The following is a 22,673-nucleotide window of genomic DNA, read 5'->3' as shown; positions in this document are numbered from 1 at the left end:
ACAGCAAAAAATTCCACTGTTTTCAAATGTAATTTTTAAGGGGTGTCTGGACAAATACATGAATAGAATGCTAAGATTTTCCCAGTGGGAAAAGTCCTGCTATCAATGGAGCCAAAACATTTAGTTAGTAAATTTTACTGCATGCTCAAAATCTGCTGATAATAATTGGACACACTATGGTTTTGGGGAGAGACTTCACAGTAAAAACCAAAGAGACACAGAGTGATATTTAAGAATGGGTTAATAACATTTTGTTTGTAATAGAACAAAAGAAACTCACCTTAAGACATAACACCGTCTGCATTTCACTCCAAGCTTGTAGCACAGATTTAACCCTGCCATATCCTCATGGTGCCAGAAGTGCAATTTGATTTATTATTGTCACATGTATAACATACAGTGAAAAATATTGTTTCTTGCATGCTATACAAAGCATATCGTTCATAGAGAAGGAGAGAGTGCAGAATGTAGTGTTACAGTCCAGGAAGAAGTTATTTAGTCCCTCATGTCCGTGCATCTTTGAAAAAGATGTCTTAACTTAGCCCCAAGCCCAGTTTTTTCCCTTCAAATCAATCATCTTCAAGAAGCTAAACAGAAAAATGCTGGAAAATCTCAGCAGCTCTGAGCTCTGACGAAGAGTCATCGAGACTCAAAATGTTTTCTCCTCACAGCTGCCGTCAGACCTGCTGAGATTTTCCAGCATTTTCTATTTTTGTTTCAGATTCCAGCATCTGCAGTATTTTGCATTTATCTTCAAGAACATATCACTAATGTCTCGTTAAGTACTAATTTGAAGTTTTGCGAGGGTGAAGTTGAATCCAACACTTCGGAAATCACAACAATGCAATGTGTTCATTTTATTCGATTTGGTTTAGGAGGTAGGTACAAATCTCAACGGGCAGGGATTGTCACAGTCCGTGTTTGGTGCTGTAAAGAGGCTCAAAAAGCACAAAGGAGCAGAAAATCATTTACACAGCGCTCAGAACTAAAGCATCTCCTTTCTCCTGCAGCCACTGCTTGCTATTGGCAAACAACTCTGCAAATAACTCATTTGTCCAGATAACTGTTTCTGCAGCTGGAGGTTTCTCAGGTTTGAGATTAGCTTGAGTTCAGAGGTGCAGTCACCTGCTGCCTACATGTTTTCTATTTATCTTGTGCTGTCAAGATCCCACCAAATAGCATCCGTCAACTTGGAATAGCAACACTTTCAGGGGAGGAGGTGGAAGAACGGCAGCGTGGAAATAATTTCAACAGGCAGCCTCTATACTTCCATGTAGAATCAAAGAATCCTAGAGTGCAGAATAAGTTCATTCAGCCCATCAAATTCACACTGACTACAATCCCACCCAGAACTGGCTTATTCCCATAACCCAATGCATTTAACCTTGTTAGTCCCCCTAACACTGAGGGGAAATTTACCATGGCCAGTCCACTTAACCCACATATCTTTGGACTGTGGGAGGAAACTGGAGCATCCGGAGGAAACCCACGCAGACACGGGGAGAATGCGCAAATTGTACACAGACAATGACCCAAGCCAGGAATCAAACCCAGGTCCCTGGCACTGTGAGGCAGCAGTGCTAACCAGTGTGATACCAGTGGCACCTCTATATTTAACCCCCCACCGCCCCCCCCACTTTTGCTTTCAATATCGGATTGTAGTTTCTTTTCCTGGCACAGCAGAATCACCCAATCAGCTCACATCCAGCAAAGAGGTCAACAAGGCTAACTGTATCTCAATCATCTCACCGATAAACAGTGGCCTCTGATCAGAATGTGGTCTCAGTATACAGGACAGGTGGCCTATCATAATCCCCGCCACATTCCTGAGAATGTCCAAACCAAACTATTGAGAAATTCTGTCAGTAGTTTCCTGCTGAGTGTTTTATGAAAGATCTGCGGATGGGTCTCAGGAGTGTTTGGTTGTGAAGCTCCACACTCCACATACGTGGGACAGGTTTGATGAACCAGCACTGTTTCCCTGTCAATCATTTCCATATGCTTATATTCCATCTCCCCTGAGCGATGCTGTCAGGGAGTTTAAGCACAGATTGGCAGAACCGAGGACAGTGGAATGGCAGGTGTGAATTGGAGCATTGCTAAACCAGTGAAGGCTGCGAAGAGGATGGAGAAGCTGCCCCATCTGCTGGTTTGCAGCATTACTGCAGATGAGTTGCGAGAATCCCAGCTCCAAGGGGCAGCTCTGTTCCTGAAGATTCTGCTTCATTAACTTGTCACAATTTGGCTTATATCATCATTCCATGAAGTTACTGTGAAAATCCCCTAGTCGCCACACTCTGGCACCTGTCTGGGTACACCGAGGGAGAATTTGTCATGGCCAATGCACCTAACCAGGGTCTGGTTGGGCCTATACTCCGGATGGGCCTGTACTCGTTGGGAGTTTAGAAGGCTGACGGGGGATCTTATAGAGACTTACAAGATAATGAAGGGGCTAGATAGGGTAGAGGTAGACAGATTCTTTCCGCTCAGAAAGGAAACCAGAGCTAGAGGGCACAGCCTCAAAGTAAGGGGGAGCAGTGCAGAATAGAGTTGAGGAGGAACTTCTTCACTCAAAGGGTGGTGAATCTCTGGAATTCTCTGCCCATTGAAGCGGAGGCGGCTACCTCATTGAATATATTTAAGTCACGGGTAGATAGATTTCTGATAGGCAAGGGAATTAAGGGTTATGGGGAGAAGGCAGGAAAGTGGAACTGATCCACTTCAGATCAGCCATGATCTTATTGAATGGCGGGGCAGGCTCGAAGGGCTAGATGGCCTACTCCTGCTCCTATTTCTTATGTTCTTATGTTCTAACCAGCATGATTTTCAGACTGTGGGAGGAAACCCCTGCAGATACAGGGAGAATGTGCAAACTCCATACAGACAGTGACCAAGCCGGGAATCACACCCAGGTTCCTGGCACTGTGAGGCAGCAGTGCTAACCACTGTGCCACCGTATCATCAGTCAGACCAGTGAGTCAGTCCCCCTGCAGGTCTTGAGTACCGGAGTGTTGCAGAGCCACAGGAGGGAGTGAGACAATTTGTAAATCCCTCATCCCAGACAGATCATCTAGAGACCCGAGATACCTCTCACTGCCACCCCCATCTCCCCAGCAGCAACTATAATCACAATACAATTAAGAGGAGAATTAAACTACAAAAGTTTAATTTAATAAGAGTAAACTATATTTAAATACAGCCTCGTTAGGACTGGAGTTGAAAAGAAGTGGGACTGAAATGGCTCCCTCACAGCACTGGGTGGCATCATTTGTTGGTGAATCCATCCCATTGGTGAACTCACACTGTCACCACCTCTGGGAACTGAGTTCAGTTTATGCTGGGAAGATTGGAAGTCCCTTGCGAGGGCAGATGGAATGATCCTTTGTGGAGCATAACTGGCTGTCATTGTAAAGACACAAAATGTATGAAACAATCCAACAGTAAAAACCTCACCATCTAATCTTGTAACAGCATCAGACATATTTCTAACTGATTGTTATGCTCACACATACAAACCATGGATAATAATTATTTATTAGTGTCACAAGTAGGCTTACATTAATACCGCAATGAAGTTACTGTGAAAATCTCCTTGACGCCACACTCCGGCACCTGTTTGGGTACACAGAGGGAGAATTTAGCGTGGCCAATGCACCAAACCAGCATGTCTTCCAGATTGTGGGAAGAAACCAGAGCACTGGGAGGAAATCCACGCAGACACTGGACAAATGTGCAGACACTGCACAGACAGTCACCCAAGCCAGGAAGCGAACCCAGGTCCCTGGCACTGTAAGGTAGCAGTGCTAACCGCTGTGCCACCCATTAGTAGGGCACTGGATTAGGAAAATCTGTGGTCCATTACACAAAGGTTTGGATGGGAACAGGAACTTGGTGCATGAGGAGTCAACAGAGGGTTTCAACCTCCCAACAGCATGAACTGCCCCACCACACAGGGGACAGGGCTCCATAACTAATGTGGGAAAAATCTGATCAATTGCTGCACTAACAAGTCAAACAAACCACCAGCCTCACTGTGTATATAACAGAGACAGGAGGTCTCTGCATCATGGCACATGGCGTATGTGTACCAACTCCAGTTATTAACTGTGCACCCACGCAAGGGTTGTGTTTATCTGTTGGTGGTCGAGGCATACAGCAGCGTGGAAGTAGCTGTGGATTTATTGGACGAATGGGCAATAACAAACTCCAGCAACAGCACTTGCTGGATACAGGAGCCCGGCTTCAGGGAACTCTCTGCGGCTGCTAGGTGCAGCGACTGTGGAAATACCAGCTTCCTTTAGTCAAGCTCAGTTCAAACACTGCCCAACATCAGTCGACTCTCTCTCCATGTCAGCAAGTCCAGCTCCGTTCAGTCAAATCACATATAATCGAGGATTTCAGTCTCCATTTCATTTTCGCTTCCTTCAGACGGTGGATACTCATCCTCATCCTCTTCATCCTCCGGAGATTCCGACCCTTCCCTCTCCTGCGTGACCAATGGTTTCTTTCTCAAAGAAGTTGAAGCTAAACCACCCCCCCCACACAAAAAAAGAAGAGAACTTATTTTCAGAGAAGTGGGTTCTGTTTTACACAGCAGTCAGTTACAATCTGATCCCCCTCAGCATGCCTGTCTGCCCCAATAGAAGCACCAGGCAGCTCCAACAGGGGAAGGGTGAACAGACACAGTGACAAATGCCAAGCAATGTTAATGGAGGGTGATCTACATCCAGGTCGCTCCCTAATACAGTTGTACACATAAGATGACCATGTAGGAATACTTCCCACCCCATCCACCACCTTAAACATTCACTCCCTCCACCACAGATGCATAATGGCAGCAGCGTGTGCTATCTACAAGGTACACTGCAGCAACTCACAGAGGCTCCTTCAACAGCACCTTCCAAACCCGTAACCTCTACCATCTACCAACTAGAAGCACAAGGGCAGCAGTCACAACATGGGAGTACCACAACCTGGAAGTTCTCTTCCAAGCCACACACCATCCTGATTGAGACAAATATCACCATTCCTGCACCATCATTGGGTCAAAATGTCTCCAAAGATGTGCGGGTTAGGTGGATTGGCCACGCTAAATTGCCCCTTAGTGTCAGGGGGACTAGCTAGAGTAAATGCATGGGGTTATGGGGACAGGGCCTGGGTGGGATTGGGATCAGTACAGACTCGATGGGCTGAATGGCCTCTTTTTGTGCTGTAGAGATTCTATGATCCTAAAAATCTGGAACTCCTCTAACAGCACTATGGGTGTACCTACACCACATGGACTACATAAAGGCGGCTCACCATCACCTTCTCAAGAGCAATTAGGGATGGGTGATAAATGCTGGCCCAGCCAGTGACACCCACATCCCATGAACAGGTAAATTAAAAAAACTTGCACACCAGCTTCATGTGAGATTTCTCCCATGTTTTGGCCAAACGCAGACAGTATGGTTCAGCCAAGTCGAAGATATGCCACAGAACCCAGAATCCTGTGCATTGTATGGACTGGGGAGAATGCGGGAGCAGGGGGCCAAAGTGCCATCACAGTGGGAGGGTAGCAGGCATGCAGCAAGGTACGGCCAGTGGTCGCAGTTACAGGAGGGGACAGGAAGAGAAGGATAGCCAGTGCTGGGAGCAGAAAGATAAACTAAATTGGACAAACTTCAAAACATTTTTCTAGCGCAGCCACGGGCCTCACCTGCTTTGTTATTGCGACAGATTTCTTTGATCATGTTAGACATCCGATCCCGGAGTTCATCATTGGTCTTGGGTAGGCACCAGCCGTCCCGCTCAGTACACACCGTCTCATTGCCTGAATTACGATGAATAATACTCCGTAAACTGAAATAAAACGGACAAAGGGAAGGGAAGAATTTGCAGACAGGAATCATTTAATCATCAGCCAGCATTTGGGACATCTTGAGAACGTGACAAGGAACCACGTAAGTCCTTTAAGGTCTTTATTTTTACACAACTGCTGTATTCCAACTGATAAAATTCACTGGAGGTTTCTATATTCACACAATAATCGAGGTCGCAATGTCCAAATGGTGAACTGTGGAATATGTATGATCCAGATTCAGTGACCTAGCTGTGCCTCAGTGTGTGGGACGCCGAGGGAGAACCGCGCCGTCACAGGGTCAGTGCCGAGGGAGTGCCGCACCGTCAGAGGGTCAGTGCCGAGGGAGTGCCGCACCGTCAGAGGGTCAGTGCCGAGGGAGTGCCGCACCGTCAGAGGGTCAGTGCCGAGGGAGTGCCGCACCGTCAGAGGGTCAGTGCCGAGGGAGTGCCGCACCGTCAGAGGGTCAGTGCCGAGGGAGTGCCGCACCGTCAGAGGGTCAGTGCCGAGGGAGTGCCGCACCGTCAGAGGGTCAGTGCCGAGGGAGTGCCGCACCGTCAGAGGGTCAGTGCCGAGGGAGTGCCGCACCGTCAGAGGGTCAGTGCCGAGGGAGTGCCGCACCGTCAGAGGGTCAGTGCCGAGGGAGTGCCGCACCGTCAGAGGGTCAGTGCCGAGGGAGTGCCGCACCGTCAGAGGGTCAGTGCCGAGGGAGTGCCGCACCGTCAGAGGGTCAGTGCCGAGGGAGTGCCGCACCGTCAGAGGGTCAGTGCCGAGGGAGTGCCGCACCGTCAGAGGGTCAGTGCCGAGGGAGTGCCGCACCGTCAGAGGGTCAGTGCCGAGGGAGTGCCGCACCGTCAGAGGGTCAGTGCCGAGGGAGTGCCGCACCGTCAGAGGGTCAGTGCCGAGGGAGTGCCGCACCGTCAGAGGGTCAGTGCCGAGGGAGTGCCGCACCGTCAGAGGGTCAGTGCCGAGGGAGTGCCGCACCGTCAGAGGGTCAGTGCCGAGGGAGTGCCGCACCGTCAGAGGGTCAGTGCCGAGGGAGTGCCGCACCGTCAGAGGGTCAGTGCCGAGGGAGTGCCGCACCGTCAGAGGGTCAGTGCCGAGGGAGTGCCGCACCGTCAGAGGGTCAGTGCCGAGGGAGTGCCGCACCGTCAGAGGGTCAGTGCCGAGGGAGTGCCGCACCGTCAGAGGGTCAGTGCCGAGGGAGTGCCGCACCGTCAGAGGGTCAGTGCTACTACTCCACAATAGAAAATGAAATTGAGCCTTTGAGACAAGCCTCCTCCATTCTTCCACATCCTAATCTAATCAGTCCATCAGCTCTTATATTCCCCCTCCCATTCTCTACTTTTCCCCCATGAGAGAACAAGGTGTCAGTACCTCTCTGCATCCAGGTCACACAGCTGGTAAAACATCTGCCGATAAGGTGGCAAAGTGTCCTCTTGGAATATGTAGGCCGACTTCTACAATGACAGAAATAGCAGGCGTCAACAATGCATTCAAATTCAATACCGCACAGACTGCTTGTAGAAACCCAGGCATTTGGACTTTGCAAGTCAGTACGTTATTGCAGAGGGACACAGTCTGATCAGCAGCAGCCTCACAGGAACTTTGGCAGAAGTGGCTACAGAAATTCTGAATGAAACAGAACAGCAGGGATACTTGGGAGTGAGGCGGAGTCATTCAGCCCATCATCAATAAATCACACTTTGCATTCCATGGAGCCTCTCATGACTCTCACTGGCCCACAAATTTCCTTCCACATCATGGCTGTCTCTCCAAACCTCAAATACGTTATCTCAATAATGTACTGGAAACTTACTTTGAGTTTGTATCCGGATTCAGTCAGTTTCTTCCTGTGTGGTGGACTGAGAACTGCTGGAGCCTTTGCCAGATCCTGAATACTCACCACCTGGGGGGCTGAGAGATGGAGAGCGAGAGAGAGAGAGAGAGAGAGAGAGAGAGAAAGAGTTAATTCTACACTTAGTCTGATTTAAAATCACGCACTTGATTTAAAAAGAAATACATTTGCAACGTTGCTATCACTGCCTGCATTTGACATGGGAGCTGCTGACATCAGCCTGTGTGCCATCGTCATAGGCATCAATTATAAATATCAGGCATATCAGACAGGCTGACTACTCTGGGCCATTCAAACAAGGGGCAGCACAATGGTACAGTGATTAGCACTGCTGCCTCACAGCACCAGTGACCCGAGTTTGATCCCTGACTTGGATCTCTGTATTTTTTTTATTCATTCATGGATTTGTGTATCGCTGGCTGGCCAACATTTATTGCCCATCCCTAGTTGCCTGAGGGCAGTTCAGAGTCAACAACATTATTGTGGCTCTGGAGTCACGTGTAGGCCAGACCAGGTAAGGATGACTGATTTCCTTCCCTAAAGGACATTAGTGAACCAGACAGGTTTTTCTGACAATTGATTCATGGTCACCAGTAGATTCTTAATTCCAGATTTGTTTTTACTGAAATCAAATTCCAACATCTGCTGTGGTGGAATCTGAACCCCAGGTCCCCAGAACATTAGCTGAGTTTTTGGATTAATAGTCTAACAATAATACCGCTTGACCATTGCCTCTCTTGTCTGTGTGGAGTTTCTCCTTTCTCCCCATGTCTGTGTGGGTTTCTTCCAGGTGCTCCGATTACCTCGCACAGTCCAAAAGGTGTGTGGGTTAGATGGATTGGCCGTGCTAAACTGCACCTCAATGTCAGGGGGACTTGGATGGGGTTGTTGGTGGTGCAGCCTCAAGGGGCTGAATGGCCTCCTTCTGCACTATAGGGATTCTAGGATTCCACTCAACATTTAAAAGTCCCCGTGGGTTTCAGCCAATGTTAGCTCTTTGAGCAATCTCAATCAGCTCTTTGGAACTGGTTGCTATGTCTTTGTGAGAGATTCCGGGCGTAACTGCTGAGTGGAGATTTCCTGCCTTTCAAAAACAAAATGCTGGTTACTTGGCTTTCTAGTTTTACCAAGTGTTGTCCACAGTAGGAAAATCACCTTCAGATCAAAGCTGGAAGGGGTGGGGATTATAATCGGGTTAACAACTAAGCAGCAAACATTCCGAGCATTATATGTTTTCTTGCATCGAGCAGCATTCCCGAGTAGCAGCTGGTACAGGCACTATAGGGGCTGCAACTTCTTTGCTTTTCTCTGCAGGTTTGTACCCCTCAGGCTGAGGGGAGGTGGCTTCTTGCAAACTCACCATCCAGACACACATCTGAAGTGAGCCTTGGGAATATCTAGCCCGTTTCCATTGGCCTCAGTGAGCAGGGAGGTAGCAAGGACCTGGGAAATGTGGCAGTGCCTTCCCCCATTCACATGAAAGAAGCCATTTCAAGACCTGGGTTTCATTCAAAAGTGGTTATGAACAAGCACTGGTCATCTCTGTACCAGATGGGGACCAGAAAGATGAGTTTGATCCCCAGTCAGTGCTAAGTTAGATGGTCCAAGCTAACGAAGCAGTGGGAGCAACACAAATGACCTGGTTATTTCTAACCTCAAGACGGGATGAAGGTAACAAGAGATATTCCTTCTGGTTAGTATTCAATGAGTTCAACAACTTGCATTTACAAAATGCCTTTAGTGTAGCAAAACTATCCCAAAGTGCTTCAAAGAGGCACTATCAAAATTTCATATCAAGCCACAAAAAGAGGTGTTTAGATGGGCATGATCAAGGCGGTAGATTTTAAAGCAGCATCTGAACAGAGAGGTTTAGGGAAGGAATTCCAAAATTTAGGGATCAGGCAGCTGAAAGGGATAGGACCTATAAAAGGTGAGGGGGGTAAGGTTTGTGTGGAACCAGAAGAAATGGCGGAGGTGCTTAACGAGTACTTCGCCTCAGTATTCACGGTGGAAGCCGATCTGGGAGATTTTGTTATGGATTTGCAGCAGATGGAAAGGATTGAGTACGTGAATATTAAGGAAGAGGATGTGTTGGAACTTTTGAATTCTATCAAGGTAGATAAGTCGCCGGGACCAGATGGGATGTACCCCAGGATACTGTGGGAGGCGAGGGAAGAGATTGCAGAGCCCCTGGCGATGATCTTTGCGTCGTCAATGGAGACGGGAGAGGTTCCAGAGGATTGGAGGATTGCGGATGTAGTTCCTATTTTTAAGAAAGGGAACAGAGATAGCCCGGGAAATTACCGACCGGTGAGTCTGACCTCAGTGGTTGGTAAGCTGATGGAGAGGCTTCTGAGGGACAAGATTTACGAACATTTGGAGAGGTTTGATATGATCAGGAATAGTCAGCATGGATTTGTCAAGGGCAGGTCGTGCCTTACAAGGCAAAAGGCGGGGAATTACAGGCCGGTTAGTTTAACGTCTGTGGTAGGTAAAATGTTAGAATCCGTCATTAAGGAGGAAATTGCGAGGCATCTTGAAGGGAATTGCTTGATAGGGCAGACGCAACACGGTTTCATTAAAGGGAAGTCGTGTCTGACAAATTTACTGGAGTTCTATGAGGATGTGTCTAGGGCGGTGGATAGAGGAGAGCCGGTGGATGTGGTCTTTCTGGATTTTCAGAAGGCGTTTGATAAGGTACCTCACAAGAGGTTACTGCAGAAGGTCAGAGGACATGGAGTTGGGGGTAGGGTGTTAGCGTGGATAGAGGATTGGTTGTCAAATAGGAGGCAGAGAGTGGGGGTCAATGGGTGCTATTTGGATTGGCGGTTGGTGACTAGTGGGGTGCCCCAGGGGTCGGTGCTGGGGCCTCAGCTATTTACCATTTATATAGATGATCTGGAGGAGGGAACCGAGTGTAGGGTGTCGAAATTTGCTGATGACACCAAGATTGGGGGAAAGGCAAATTGTGCGGAGGGTGTGGAGAGTCTGCAGAAGGATCTAGATAGGCTGGGCGAATGGGCCAGGAAATGGCAAATGGAATTTAATGTTGGCAAGTGTGAGGTGGTCCACTTTGGTAGGAAGAATGGTAGGAAGGACTATTACTTACGTGGCGAAAAACTGCAGCAGGCGACGGTGCAGAGGGACCTCGGGGTCCTTGTGCATGAGTCGCAAAAACCCAGCCTGCAAGTGCAGCAGGTGGTCAGGAAGGCGAATGGGATGCTGGCCTTCATAGCGAGGGGGATTGAATATAAAAGTAGGGAGGTCTTGCTGCAGCTGTATAGGGCATTGGTGAGGCCGCAGCTGGAGTACTGTGTGCAGTTTTGGGCGCCGCACCTGCGCAAGGATATTTTGGCCCTGGAGGGAGTGCAGAGGAGGTTTACTAGGCTGATACCGGAGTTGAGGGGGTTGAGCTATGAGGAGAGGCTGAATAAACTAGGCTTGTACTCGTTAGAGTTTAGAAGAATGAGGGGAGATCTCATTGAGACGTATAAGATGATGAATGGGATGGATAGGATAGAGGTGGAAAGACTCTTCCCGCTCAAAAAAGACAGTAGGACTAGGGGGCACAGCCTCAAGATAAAGGGGGGGCGGTTCAGAACGGAGTTGAGGAGGAACTTCTTCACTCAAAGGGTGGTGAATCTCTGGAATTCTCTGCCCGTTGAAGTGGTGGAGGCTGCCTCGCTAAATATTTTTAAGAAGCGGGTTGATGGGTTTTTGATAAGAGAGGGGATTAAGGGTTATGGGGAGAGGGCGGGAAAGTGGAACTGAGCCACGACAGATCAGCCATGATCTTATTGAATGGCGGGGCAGGCTCGAAGGGCCAGATGGCCTACTCCTGCTCCTATTTCTTATGTTCTTATGTTCTTAAGCCTAGTTGAGTTCTTCGATAATGTGACTGAACACATTGACGAAGGAAGTGCCGTGGACGTAGTGTACATGGACTTCAGCAAGGCGTTTGATAAGGTCCCCCATGCAAGACTTCTTGAGAAGGTGAGAGGGCATGGGATCCAAGGGCCTTTGGCCTTGGGGATCCAGAACTGGCTTGCCTGCAGAAGGCAGAGAGTGGTTGTGGATGGGGCTTTTTCTGAATGGAGGTCAGTCACCAGCGGAGTGCCTCAAGGATCTGTTCTGGGACCCTTGTTGTTTGTCATTTTCATAAATGACCTGGATGAGGAAGTGGAGGGATGGGTAAGTAAGTTCGCTGATGACACGAAGGTCGGTGGTGTTGTGGATGATCTGGAAGGATGGCAAAAGTTGCAGCAGGACATAGATAGGATGCAGGACTGGGCGGAGAAGTGGCAGATGGACTTCAACGCGGATAAATGTGTAGTCGTCCATTTTGGCAGAACCAACGGGATGAACGAGTACACTATCAAGGGCAGAAGTCTGAGTAGTGTTGAGGAGCAGAAGGATCTTGGGGTCCGGGTCCACAGGACTCTTAAATCGGCCTCGCAGGTGGAGGAGGTGGTCAAGAAGGCGATTGGTGTACTGGCCTTCATTAATCGAGGGATTGAGTTTAGGAGTCGGGAGGTAATGCTGGAACTTTATAAGACCCTTGTCAGGCCTCATTTGGAGTATTGTGCACAGTTCTGGTTGCCTCACTATAGGAAAGATGTAGAAGCTATTGAAAGGGTGCAGAGGAGATTTACAAGGATGTTGCCTGGACTGGGAGGCATGCCTTATGAAGTTAGGTTGAGGGAGCTGGGACTCTTTTCCCTGGAGAGACGAAGGTTGAGAGGCGACCTGATAGAAGTTTACAAAATGTTGAGAGGAATAGATAGGGTGGACTCTCAGAGGCTATTTCCCCGGTTTGAAATGGTCGCTACGAGAGGACACAGATTTAAGGTGCGGGGAGGGAGGTTCAGAAGTGATGTTAGGGGTAAGTTTTTCACTCAGAGGGTGGTGAGTGAATGGAATCGGCTGCCGTCAGTGGTGGTGGAGGCGAACTCGCTGGGGTCTTTTAAAAGACTTCTGGATGAGTATATGGGGTTTAATGAGATTGAGGGTTATAGATAGGTCTGTAGGTTGGTAGGTGATGATGTGATCGGCGCAACTTGTGGGCCGAAGGGCCTGTTTGTGCTGTAGTGTTCTATGTTCTATGAAATCAGGCTCTGAGAGTTGTCAGGCTGGAAGATTTGACAAAGAAAGAACATAGAACAGTACAGCATAGCACAGTACAGACCCTCAATGTTGTGTCGAGCTATGTCCAAACCCAAGATCAAGTTATCCACTCCCTATCATTCTGGTGTGCTCCATGTGCCTATCCAATAACCGCTTGAAAGTTCTTAAAGCATCTGACTCCACTATCACAGCAGGCAGGGCATTCCACACCCCAACCACTCTGAGTGAAGAACCTACCTCAGACATCCCTCCTAAATCTCCCACCTTGAACCTTATATTTATGCCCCCTAGTAACAGCTACATCCTTCCGAGGAAATAGTCTTTGCACGTCCACTCTATCTATCCCCCTCATCATCTTATAAACCTCTATTAAGTCGATTGAGAAAGGGAAGGTCACGGGGCAATAGAACAAACTCTCTTTCCAATTAAACTTTTTAAACAGAGGAGGAGGGTCTAACAGGATTGGCTCCCAACTTGTCAAGATGATATACAAAGAATGTCCAGAGGATCTCACCTCCCTGCCTCGGCAACACGTCCATTTTGCCTTTATTTTGGGCGGTTCCCCTTTTAGGGCTGTTCTTCTTGATTTGTCCCTCTGTTTGTTTAATTTAGTTTAGCCAGAAAGAATGGCAGCACCTTCACTGTCCAAAATGATATGACAGCAGCAGACTGCAAGAACAACGGGTGTGTGGTTCAGGCTGCTCTCTAAAATGGTGGATGCTGATTCTCTGAATTCCTTCATGTGTGAGCTGGACATGTTTCTGAATGGGGCAAGACCACCTCATATGAAAGGTAGGTGCTGCAGGAATTATCAGGGCCAGAGTGATCTCTTATTTGGGGAGGGATTTTCCTGATTTCCCCTCCCCCCAAAGTGACCTGGGCTTTTAATCTAATTGCTTTGCCCCTCCCCGGTGATAATGGGTGCGAATTAGGGGTGGAGGGAGGATATCGTGATGCACAAGGCAACATATATCTTGTGGATCAATTTGGTTGGGCCAGAGTGTCTTTTCCTGTCAACACAGTACATATTGTCTATGTCCCTTACCTGGCTTGCTGATGGTGATGGGGAGGCTGTAATTAAACGTGCTGCGTTTCGCCTTCACAGGCATGTCCGAGGGCATATAACCTGCAAAATAAAAAATGATCGATCCTGCACCATTTTTAGCATTTAACAGCAAAGTTTCCAGTTAAGATTGTTCTCCACTGGGCTCCCTGCATAGTTCAGGAATCAGCTGAAAATCAATGGGAAAAACACTGGTCTCAGAATTAGAATTTATAAATTTGAGCCCAACTCTCAAATCTAGGTGGTGCATTTAGGTTACAAATGAAGGAGTGCTCGGGTGGTTTTTAAAAACTGTATTCTTTCATGGGATGTGGGTGCAACTGGCAAGACCAGTATTTGTTGCACCTTCCTAATTGCCCTTGAACCATGCAAGAGGGCAGTTAAGAATCAACCCTCCCTCCCGCAGTGCAATACTCCCACAATATATCTTGGGGGTTTCTGTCTGAATTAGAGGGAACAAAGTTGAGAAGGGGAAGCAGGAATGCAATAGTGTCTTCTTGTATTTTGTAAGCGCTCAGTGAATTATTTTCATGTGCCGGGCTCAGTGGATTCGCTCCGTCCCATCACTTACCGTGTTTGGTGCTGCATCGAAGCCTGAAATCCAACACCTGGTAAATCTTCGCTTTGGAATCTTTTCTTGGATCATAACCAAACCGGACCCAAAGACTTCGCCAGGGACCTGTAAGCTGTGAGAGTGCAATATGGAAGGGAAGGCAACAAAATGACTACTGAGTTTAATAACCAATATTTCTGTGGGTGAGTGCCAATGCTTCAATGAAAGCAGCTCCACAGTTTAATCCCATGAAAAATTAACTTGGATTTAGGAACATCACAGACAAGTTCACGATCTCTGTAAGAACCCAGTAATGTACAATATGATGTAGACATCCAGTACAGCATTGCAGAAGTGTGACAGAATGCTCTCAGCTACTGAATGCCTGGGGGCAGGATCCATAATAGATAGGGTCCAATGGCCCTACTTTAGCATTTTCTGCAGGGGTGACTGGCCAATGATGGAATGGGTCTCTTGGTGGATGCCCAAGGACATTTAGCTCAAACACGGAACAGCCAGAGGCACAAATGGAGCTCGGACCCGGTCTGTATGCCAAATACAGCAGACGCGGTTTATTCAGGATCCATACAGGATGGTGCATCAATTTACCGAACTAATGATGGAGCCAAGGAAAGAAAAGCAACTCATAACTCACCATGTAATAGGCCACAAAAGGTAGGAGCAGCTTCAGTTTGTCTGGGTGAATATCAATATTCGCTTTCACTGCATTTCGGGACCAGATGGGCCGGATTGCAAAATGCTGAAGACACAGAAGGCAGGTACACACTATCAGATCCTGGGTTTCGCCATTCCTAATTACATTCCTGTATCTTGTAAAACTTGAGATAATGTGCCTATAACCCTTTCCCCAGTAATGGAAATAGGATTCAACAGTCACCAAACTTTCAAGTGGTTGGCTTTTAACTGTCCTCTGAAGTGACCCTCAGTTGTAACAGTTATACTGGTTGAGTTGCAATTAAAATAACTCCCCCCATGAGAAAGACTTACACTTATACCATCCTTACAAACAATGTAGTAATGTTAAAGCGTTGTCACTGTTGTAATGTGAGTAATCTGGCAGGCAATTGACAAAGCGAGGTTCAGCAAACAGTGCAGTGCTGTGCTAATGAGCAGAAAATTAGCATGGCCTAAATAATGAGCAATTGATTGGTTGGTTGAGGATTAAATATTGGCCGCTGGGCAAAACTCACGCGCTCTTCTTCAGAAAGATATAGAGTTTATTAGCATCACAAGTAGGCTTTCATTAACACCGCAATGAAGTTACTGTGAAAATCCTTTAGACGCCGCACTCCGTCGCCTGTTCGGTTACACTGAGGGAGAATTTAGCATGGCCAATGCACCTAACCAGCACATCTTCTGAAGCATGGGAGGAAACCGGAGCACCCGGAGGAAACTCATGCAGACACGGGGAGAACGTGCAGACTCCATACTGACAGTGACCCAAGCCGGGAATCGAACCCACGTTCCTGACGCTGTGAGGCTGCAGTGCTAACCACAGTGCCACCCCGAATAGCATTGATCCGAAGAAGCAACATCAGGGACACTGTAAACAAGGCAGAGATGCCTTTGCCATTCACCTTTTTCAGCTCGTCTTCTGCTCTCCGGTCTGCGGCCTGGGTGTTGAATTTCCGCCAGTTCTGAACAGCAGCTTCAAGAGGCTGCGACGGAACCTCCGGATCATCAAAATTCACAAAGATGGCATTGTGAGGCCGGCGAGCTCGCCCCAAGCCTATCAGATTCTCATTGGATAGTTTTGGTGGGTGGTAACCATCCCTGCAAACAGGGAAAGCCAAAAATAAAAATACTAGAATAATTTCATACGAACTAAATATATGCCTTTACCATTAATGTCAGATAAACGACGATGTAATTGAAGAACAGAACACCTCTTATCCTTCTCGTTCCTTGTGGGCCCCAGACTGGATAGACTGAGAGGTCACCCATTCCAAAACACGGGAACCACAAATCTATCACCTCCCTCTTGGATCAGCTTGTTATTATTAGCCGTGTGCCATCACTAACAAAATTTATATTTATTATTAAGATGTAAATAAAAATGAATTTTCAATTCTATAGCATCTTTCACAATGTTACAAAGTATTTTATGAAACGCTCTAATGTCGGAAATATGCATTAGCCAATTAGTCCAAAGCAACAGGATAATGACTAGATCATCTGTTTTAGGTGCTGATTCAGAGATGGTTGTTGCCTGAGAATTGGGAGAAATAGAAGGAAGAATTAGAAAGATAAAGCTTTAGAAATTGAGGCCAAATAGATCAGTGAAATGAACTTGGTTTCATCAAGAATCATTTGGAATACAACACAATGGACGTTGTTACACTTCTGCTTTGGTGACTGAAAGGCTGTCTTGGTGAATTCAATGAATTGGACTCCCAACATCAGGTGTCTATACTGACCTGTGCTGGACTTCTGGCCGGTAGTAATAATCGACAGGGTTATCCACACGGGAAAATATTGGTGGAGGGATGTAAAGCGGCAAATCCTGGTCAAAAAACTCTTTGTGTTCAGGCTTATGGAGGATAACCTTGTTGTACATGGACACCTGCGAGCCATTTTTTGCCGTGTGCATGACGAGGAACTGGAAATCAGACATTCCTATCAGACACAATCACAAAACCCACAATTAATGAATTGGGTAGGTGGAGGTGTCACAGAATTAGGATTAGGTCCTGGTCCCCCCATGCCGACATTATAGTTAAGAAAGCCCATTAATGCCTCTACTTTCTCAGAAGGCTAAAGAAATTTGGCACGTCAACTACGACTCTCACCAACTTTTACAGATGCACCATAGAAAGCATTCTTTCTGGTTGTATCACAGCTTGGTAGGGTTCCTGTTCTGTCCAGGACCACAAGAAACCTCAAATGGTCGTGAATGAAGCTCAATCCAACACAAACCAGCCTCCCATCCATTGACTCTGTCTACACTTGCCACTGCCTTGGCAAAGCAGCCAGCGTAATTAAGGACCCCACGCTCTCTTTCACCTTCTTCTGTTGTGAAAAAAGATACAAAAGTCTGAGGTCGCGTACCAACCGACTCAAGAATAGCTTCTTCCCTGCTGCTGTCAGACTTTTGAATGCGCCTGCCTTGCATTCTGCCCATCTGAACTAAAGCCCCTTACTCAGAAGGGTAGGAGGTTTTAGTTCAGATGGGCAGCATGGTCAGCGCAGGCTTGAAGGGCGTGTTCCTTTGCTATAATTTTTTTTGTTCTTATTAAACTGATCTCCCTTTACACCCAAGCTATGACTGTAACACCACACTCTGCACTCTCTCCTTCTCTATGAATGGAATGCTTTGTCTGTTTGGCAAGCAAGAAACAATACTTTTCACTGTCAATAATAAATCAAATCAAAATCAAGGTTTCCTTTCAGAAGTGTCCAACTGTCAATTTTAGAGCAAAAGTAACATGGGGACAGAATATACTATCTGTTCATCTTTTGAGGGTCTATGGCATTGGGCAAAGACAAGGTCAGATTCATGATTGATATCTTCTGCATTTAAAATATGAAAACGAGTTTTGCCTCAGTTGGAGCATGGTGTGTATTTGGAAGTGTCACACTTCAAGAGGAACATTAACGAGGCTGCAGAGGAGATTTACCAGAATGGTAGCGGGAATAAGGGATTTACTTATGTTGAAAGACTTAGAGAATCAGCAGCTGTTCTCCTTAGAGTAGTGAAGATCAAAGGGAGATTTAACAGATTTAATATAAATTATGTAGGGTTTGGTTACAGTAAAAAAAGGAGAAACTCACCAAAATCTCATTTACATTGATGTGGGTCTTATGTTCCTGCTGTTGGTAAAGGGTGCGTTCAACAGGAATCTCCATTGACAATGGCAGGAACATTAGATCCCACAGACAGCAAGTGGCGCGCCACCTCCTGCTGTTGTGAAACACTGCAGAAGGTGAGCAAAATCCCACTCTCTGAATCATAGAATCCTACAGTGCAGAAGGAGGCCATTCAGCCCATCGGGTCTGCGCTGATCACAATCCCACCCAGGCCTTTTCTCTGTAATCCCTCATATTTACCCTATTAATCCCCCTGACACAAGGGTCAATTTAGCATGGCCAATCAATCTAGCCCACACATCTTTGGACTGCAGGAGGAAACTGGAGCACCGAGAGGAAACCCATGCAGACACGGGAAGAACGTGCAGATTCTACACAGACAGTGACCCGAGGCCAGAACTGAATCTGGTCCCTGGCACTGTGAGGCAGCAGTGCCATCATGTCTCTGTTTACACTGGCAGCAACCAGAGGACATAGATTTAAGATCATTGGAAAAATATTGCCAGAAAGGGTGGTGGAAGCCAATCCAACAGTAATTTCCAAAGGGAAATTGGGTAATTATTTGAAAAGGAAAACATTTGCATAGCTAAACTGGATAGTTCTTCCAAAAAGCCAGCCTGTGCATGATGGGCCAAATGGCCTCTTTCTGTGCTGTATGATTCAATTATATTTTGCTGTGAAATTTACTGTCTGGCCCACATACAAGGACTGCTTATTTGGTTGAGTTGCCTTTGAAACCGAGTTAGGGGGGGAAAAGAAATACTCTCTGCACTGAACCTAGACAGACTTACTGAGGAGCATCTGGCAGAACTGAAGAGGAATAAAACTCGTGGTGAATGACAGGGGGGCATTCCACTCAGGTGCAAAAAAAAGGATTTGTCCAAAACAATCCCCAACTTAAAACTGTACAGAGAGGAAGACTTGAAATCTAAAGCACCTTTCGCATCTCAACCTCCCAAAATTCTTTGTAGCCAGTGATGTAATAATGTAGGCAATATGGCAGCCAATTTGTACACAGCAAGATTCCCGTAAAAAAGCTGTGCCTTATGGGGAGAAAGTGGGAAAGTGGAACTGATCCACTTCAGATCAACCATGATCTTATTGAATGGCGGGGCAGGCTCGAGGGGCTACATGGCCTACTCCTGCTCTTATTTCTTATGTTCTTATGTAAACAGCAATGAGATAACAAAGGGATAATCTGTCATTTTTAATATTAATTGAGTGATACATGTTGGCCAGGACACCAGGGGAACCCTCAATCTTTTTTGCAAGTGCCACAAGATTACTTCCCTTCTCTTCACAATGGTACCTTTAGTACAGAAGTTTACAAGATAACAACAAATCTTCCCACACCCCAGTCCTAAGACTGAAACTTACTACTATTCATTCATGGGTCATGGGCATCGCTGGGTGTGCCACACTTATTGCCCATCGCTAGCTGCCTGAGGGCAGTTGAGAGCCAACCACATTGGTGTGGCTTTGGAGTCACATGTAGGCCAGACTGGGTAAGGACGGCAAACTTCCTTCCATAAAGGACATTAGTGAATCAGATGGAGTTTTCCCGACAATTGACAATGGTTTCAAATTTTTCAGATATTTTTCACTGAATTCAAATTCCACCATCTGTGGTGGCAGGATTCGAACCCGGATCCCCAGAACATCAGCTGAGTTTCAGGATTAATACTCTAGCGATAATACCACTAGGCCATCACCTCCCCCAGGATGCTATCATGGGTTAAATGCGGACAGGATATTTCCCTGTAACTTCTGAAAGCAGCAAACACACCCACACACAACCCAATAACACATTACCCTGGAATTTGTAAGTAGTCCCAATAACACCGAGGATTTCCATTTCATATTTCACCTCCTCTTCTCTGTGCCCTTCCTCAAGAGATGCTTTTGCTTTCACTTTCCTCCACCTCCTCTTCACCCTGAGCAGCATACTGGTTGAAGGAAAGCGGTTGGCACACACTGGGTGGCAGTAAGGATCCTTTGGACGGAAGTGCAGTTCAAGCCTCCGGCACGGGTCAGCGTGGGTCTATTCCAAACAAACAAAGCAGACTTGGAAGGATTACTGTGAGAAAGGTGGTTGCTTACACACAGCACAATCAGCAGTTTGAACAAAAAGATAAAAAACTTTGCATTTATATAGCACCTTGACAGGGTAGATGCTGAAAGATTTGTTTCCCTTGTGGAGGCATTTAGGACCAGAAGCCACAATCTCGGAGAATTTCTTATCTCAGAGGATAGTGAGTCTGTGGAGAGCTGTAAAGGTTGGGTCATTAAGTATGATCAAGGCTGATATTGACAGATTTAAAATCAGTAAGAAAATCAAAGCTGATGCGGATAAAGTGATAAACTGGAGTCCAGGATTATACCAGATCAGTCATGATCTCACTGAATATTGGTGCAGATTTGATGGGCCAAATGGCTTTTGTCTTGTGGTCTTTTGCAGCCATCGGACATCTCAAAGTCCTTGATAGCCAATGAACTTTTGAAGTGTAGCCTAGTGTTGTAATCTAGAAACAGGGGCTCAGTTTAGCCTAGTTGACCGAACAGCTGGTTTGGAATGCAGAGCAACACCAACAGCGTGTTCATTCCCATACTGGCTGAGGTATTTCTTGTAGGCCCAGCTTTTCCAACCTTGCCCCTCACTTGAGATATGGTGATCCTCAGGTTAAATCACCACAAATCAGCTCCTTCCCCACACCTCCCTCTCAAAGCCTACAGGCACCTGGGATGACAGTAACTTTACTAACCAGGAACAGAACAGCCACTATACACACAGCAAGACTCCACAAATAGCAATGTGATAATGACCAATAAACTGAATGGCTTGAAAAACACAAAGGTTTGATGAAGGGGGAGCTTTACTCTGTATCTAACCCCGTGCTGTACCTGTCCTGGGAGTGTTTGATGGGGGAACAGTGTAGAGGGAGCTTTACTCTGTATCTAACCCCGTGCTGTACCTGTCCTGGGAGTGTTTGATGGGGGACAGTGTAGAGGGAGCTGTATCTAACCCCCTGTTTATTGGGGACGGGGTGAGGCCCCTTTAACGGCGGCCATTCACTCACCCGGGATATCCCCTCCTCTCCTCCCAGGGTCTCCAGCATCTTCCGGGGGTCGCGAACCATCCCCGGATACTCGGCGCAAACCAGCCGCTTCTCCGCCTCAAAACGCAGCCTGATCGCCGTGGCCTGTGCGCCGGGCGGTGGCTCCGAGCGCTGACCCGACTCCGGCCCCAAACCCGGTTCCTGCTCCGGCTCCATCCCCACAGCAGCCGCCGCCATGGCAACATCCGGTCCCACATCCAAATACCACCGCCGCCATGGCAACATCCGGTCTCACACACAACAGCGTCCGCCTCGCAACCCGCGCCAGGAACAGAAAGTCCGATTGACAAAGATTCCGCCTGGCCTGTTGCAATTATATTGAGCATGAAAATAATTGATTATACATTTATATACAGAATGTCTGCAGCAATTATATTGCAGCAATTATAGTCGTATCCCATATAGAATATATAAACATAGATTGGATATTAAGGATATGGCAATATATTCTCACAAATCACATGATATATTTTCCTGTATTATCAAGGACATATGTGACTTAATATAGATATTATTCACCATTTTTAATAACATTGGAGTTGTCAAAACATCTAATCAGTGTAATTTTGTGGATTTGCTGTTATTTATTTTAAATACCCAGCCAGAAGCTAAAATTGATTTTTTAAATTGGTTTTTGGATGTAGGATGTCACTGGCTGCTCTGGTATTCATTGCCTATCTCAGAGGGCATTGAAGAGACAACCACATTGCTGTGGGTATGGAGTCACATGTAGGCCAGACTGGATAAGGGCTGCAGATTTCCTTTCCTAACGCACATTGCTGAACTAAATGAGTTTTTAAACGATGATCACAAACAGTCACCAATAGACTTCTTGTAGACATATACAAAGAAAAAGAATAATACAGCACAGGGATAGGCCTTTGGCCCACTAAGTCCGCATTGATCACATTGTCCTATCTAGACCAACCACCTGTATCCCTCTATTCCCCATTTGTTCATGTGTCTATCCAGCTAAGCCTTAAACGTCACTGACGTGTCTGCCTCAACCACCTAGGTCTCCAGAGCATTACCTTGAGGTCTCTAGTCCAGTGGCAAAATGGTAGCACAGTGGTTAGCTTTGATGCCTCCCAGTTTCAATTCCAGCCTTGGGTCACTGTCTGCGTGGAGTTTGCATGTTCTTCCATTGTCTGTGGGTTTCCCATGGGTGCTCCAGTTTCCTTCCACAGTCCAAAGATGTGTGAATTAGGTGGATTGTCCATGATCAATGCATGGGGTTATGAGGTTAGGGTGCTCTTTTGGAGGGGTAGTGTAGACTTGATGGGCCAAAGGGC

General features: G+C 46.8%; 1 protein-coding gene across 2 annotated transcripts; it reads right to left on the bottom strand.

Annotated features, from left to right (window-relative positions):
* Window positions 1-380: 380 nt before the first annotated feature.
* Window positions 381-21,513, bottom strand: gtf3c5 (general transcription factor IIIC, polypeptide 5). 2 transcript variants are annotated; one of them, XM_080212158.1, is made up of 11 exons: window positions 21,343-21,513; window positions 20,078-20,306; window positions 16,876-17,074; window positions 16,036-16,231; window positions 15,093-15,197; window positions 14,456-14,570; window positions 13,867-13,947; window positions 7,659-7,756; window positions 7,217-7,299; window positions 5,699-5,841; window positions 381-4,524 (listed from the first exon to the last, which is right to left on the bottom strand). In XM_080212158.1, the coding sequence occupies exons 1-11, from the start codon at window positions 21,400-21,402 to the stop codon at window positions 4,379-4,381; spliced, it is 1,455 nt and encodes a 484-aa protein (XP_080068284.1). In that variant the 5' UTR covers window positions 21,403-21,513; the 3' UTR covers window positions 381-4,378. The 2 variants fall into 2 exon arrangements, with proteins under 2 accessions (XP_080068284.1, XP_080068285.1); XM_080212159.1 differs by lacking the exon at window positions 21,343-21,513 and having other exon boundaries at window positions 20,133-20,225.
* Window positions 21,514-22,673: the final 1,160 nt, after the last annotated feature.

This window comes from Carcharhinus amblyrhynchos, chromosome 25, assembly GCF_965287045.1.
Source record: "Carcharhinus amblyrhynchos chromosome 25, sCarAmb.v2.hapA, whole genome shotgun sequence".
Classification (NCBI taxonomy): Eukaryota; Metazoa; Chordata; class Chondrichthyes; order Carcharhiniformes; family Carcharhinidae; genus Carcharhinus; species Carcharhinus amblyrhynchos.
The sequence above is the reverse complement of the archived record's forward strand: the minus strand, read 5'-3'. Positions and strand labels throughout refer to the sequence as shown.

Coding starts and splice junctions, on each gene's coding strand:
- gtf3c5 (XM_080212158.1), bottom strand. CDS start 21,402: ATGGTTCGCGACCCCCGGAAGATGCTGGAGACCCTGGGAGGAGAGGAG. Junction 20,307..21,342: donor GAGAGGAGGGGATATCCCGG/GTGAGTGAATGG, acceptor TGTTTGGAATAG/ACCCACGCTGACCCGTGCCG. Junction 16,232..16,875: donor CGGCCAGAAGTCCAGCACAG/GTCAGTATAGAC, acceptor CCCTGTTTGCAG/GGATGGTTACCACCCACCAA.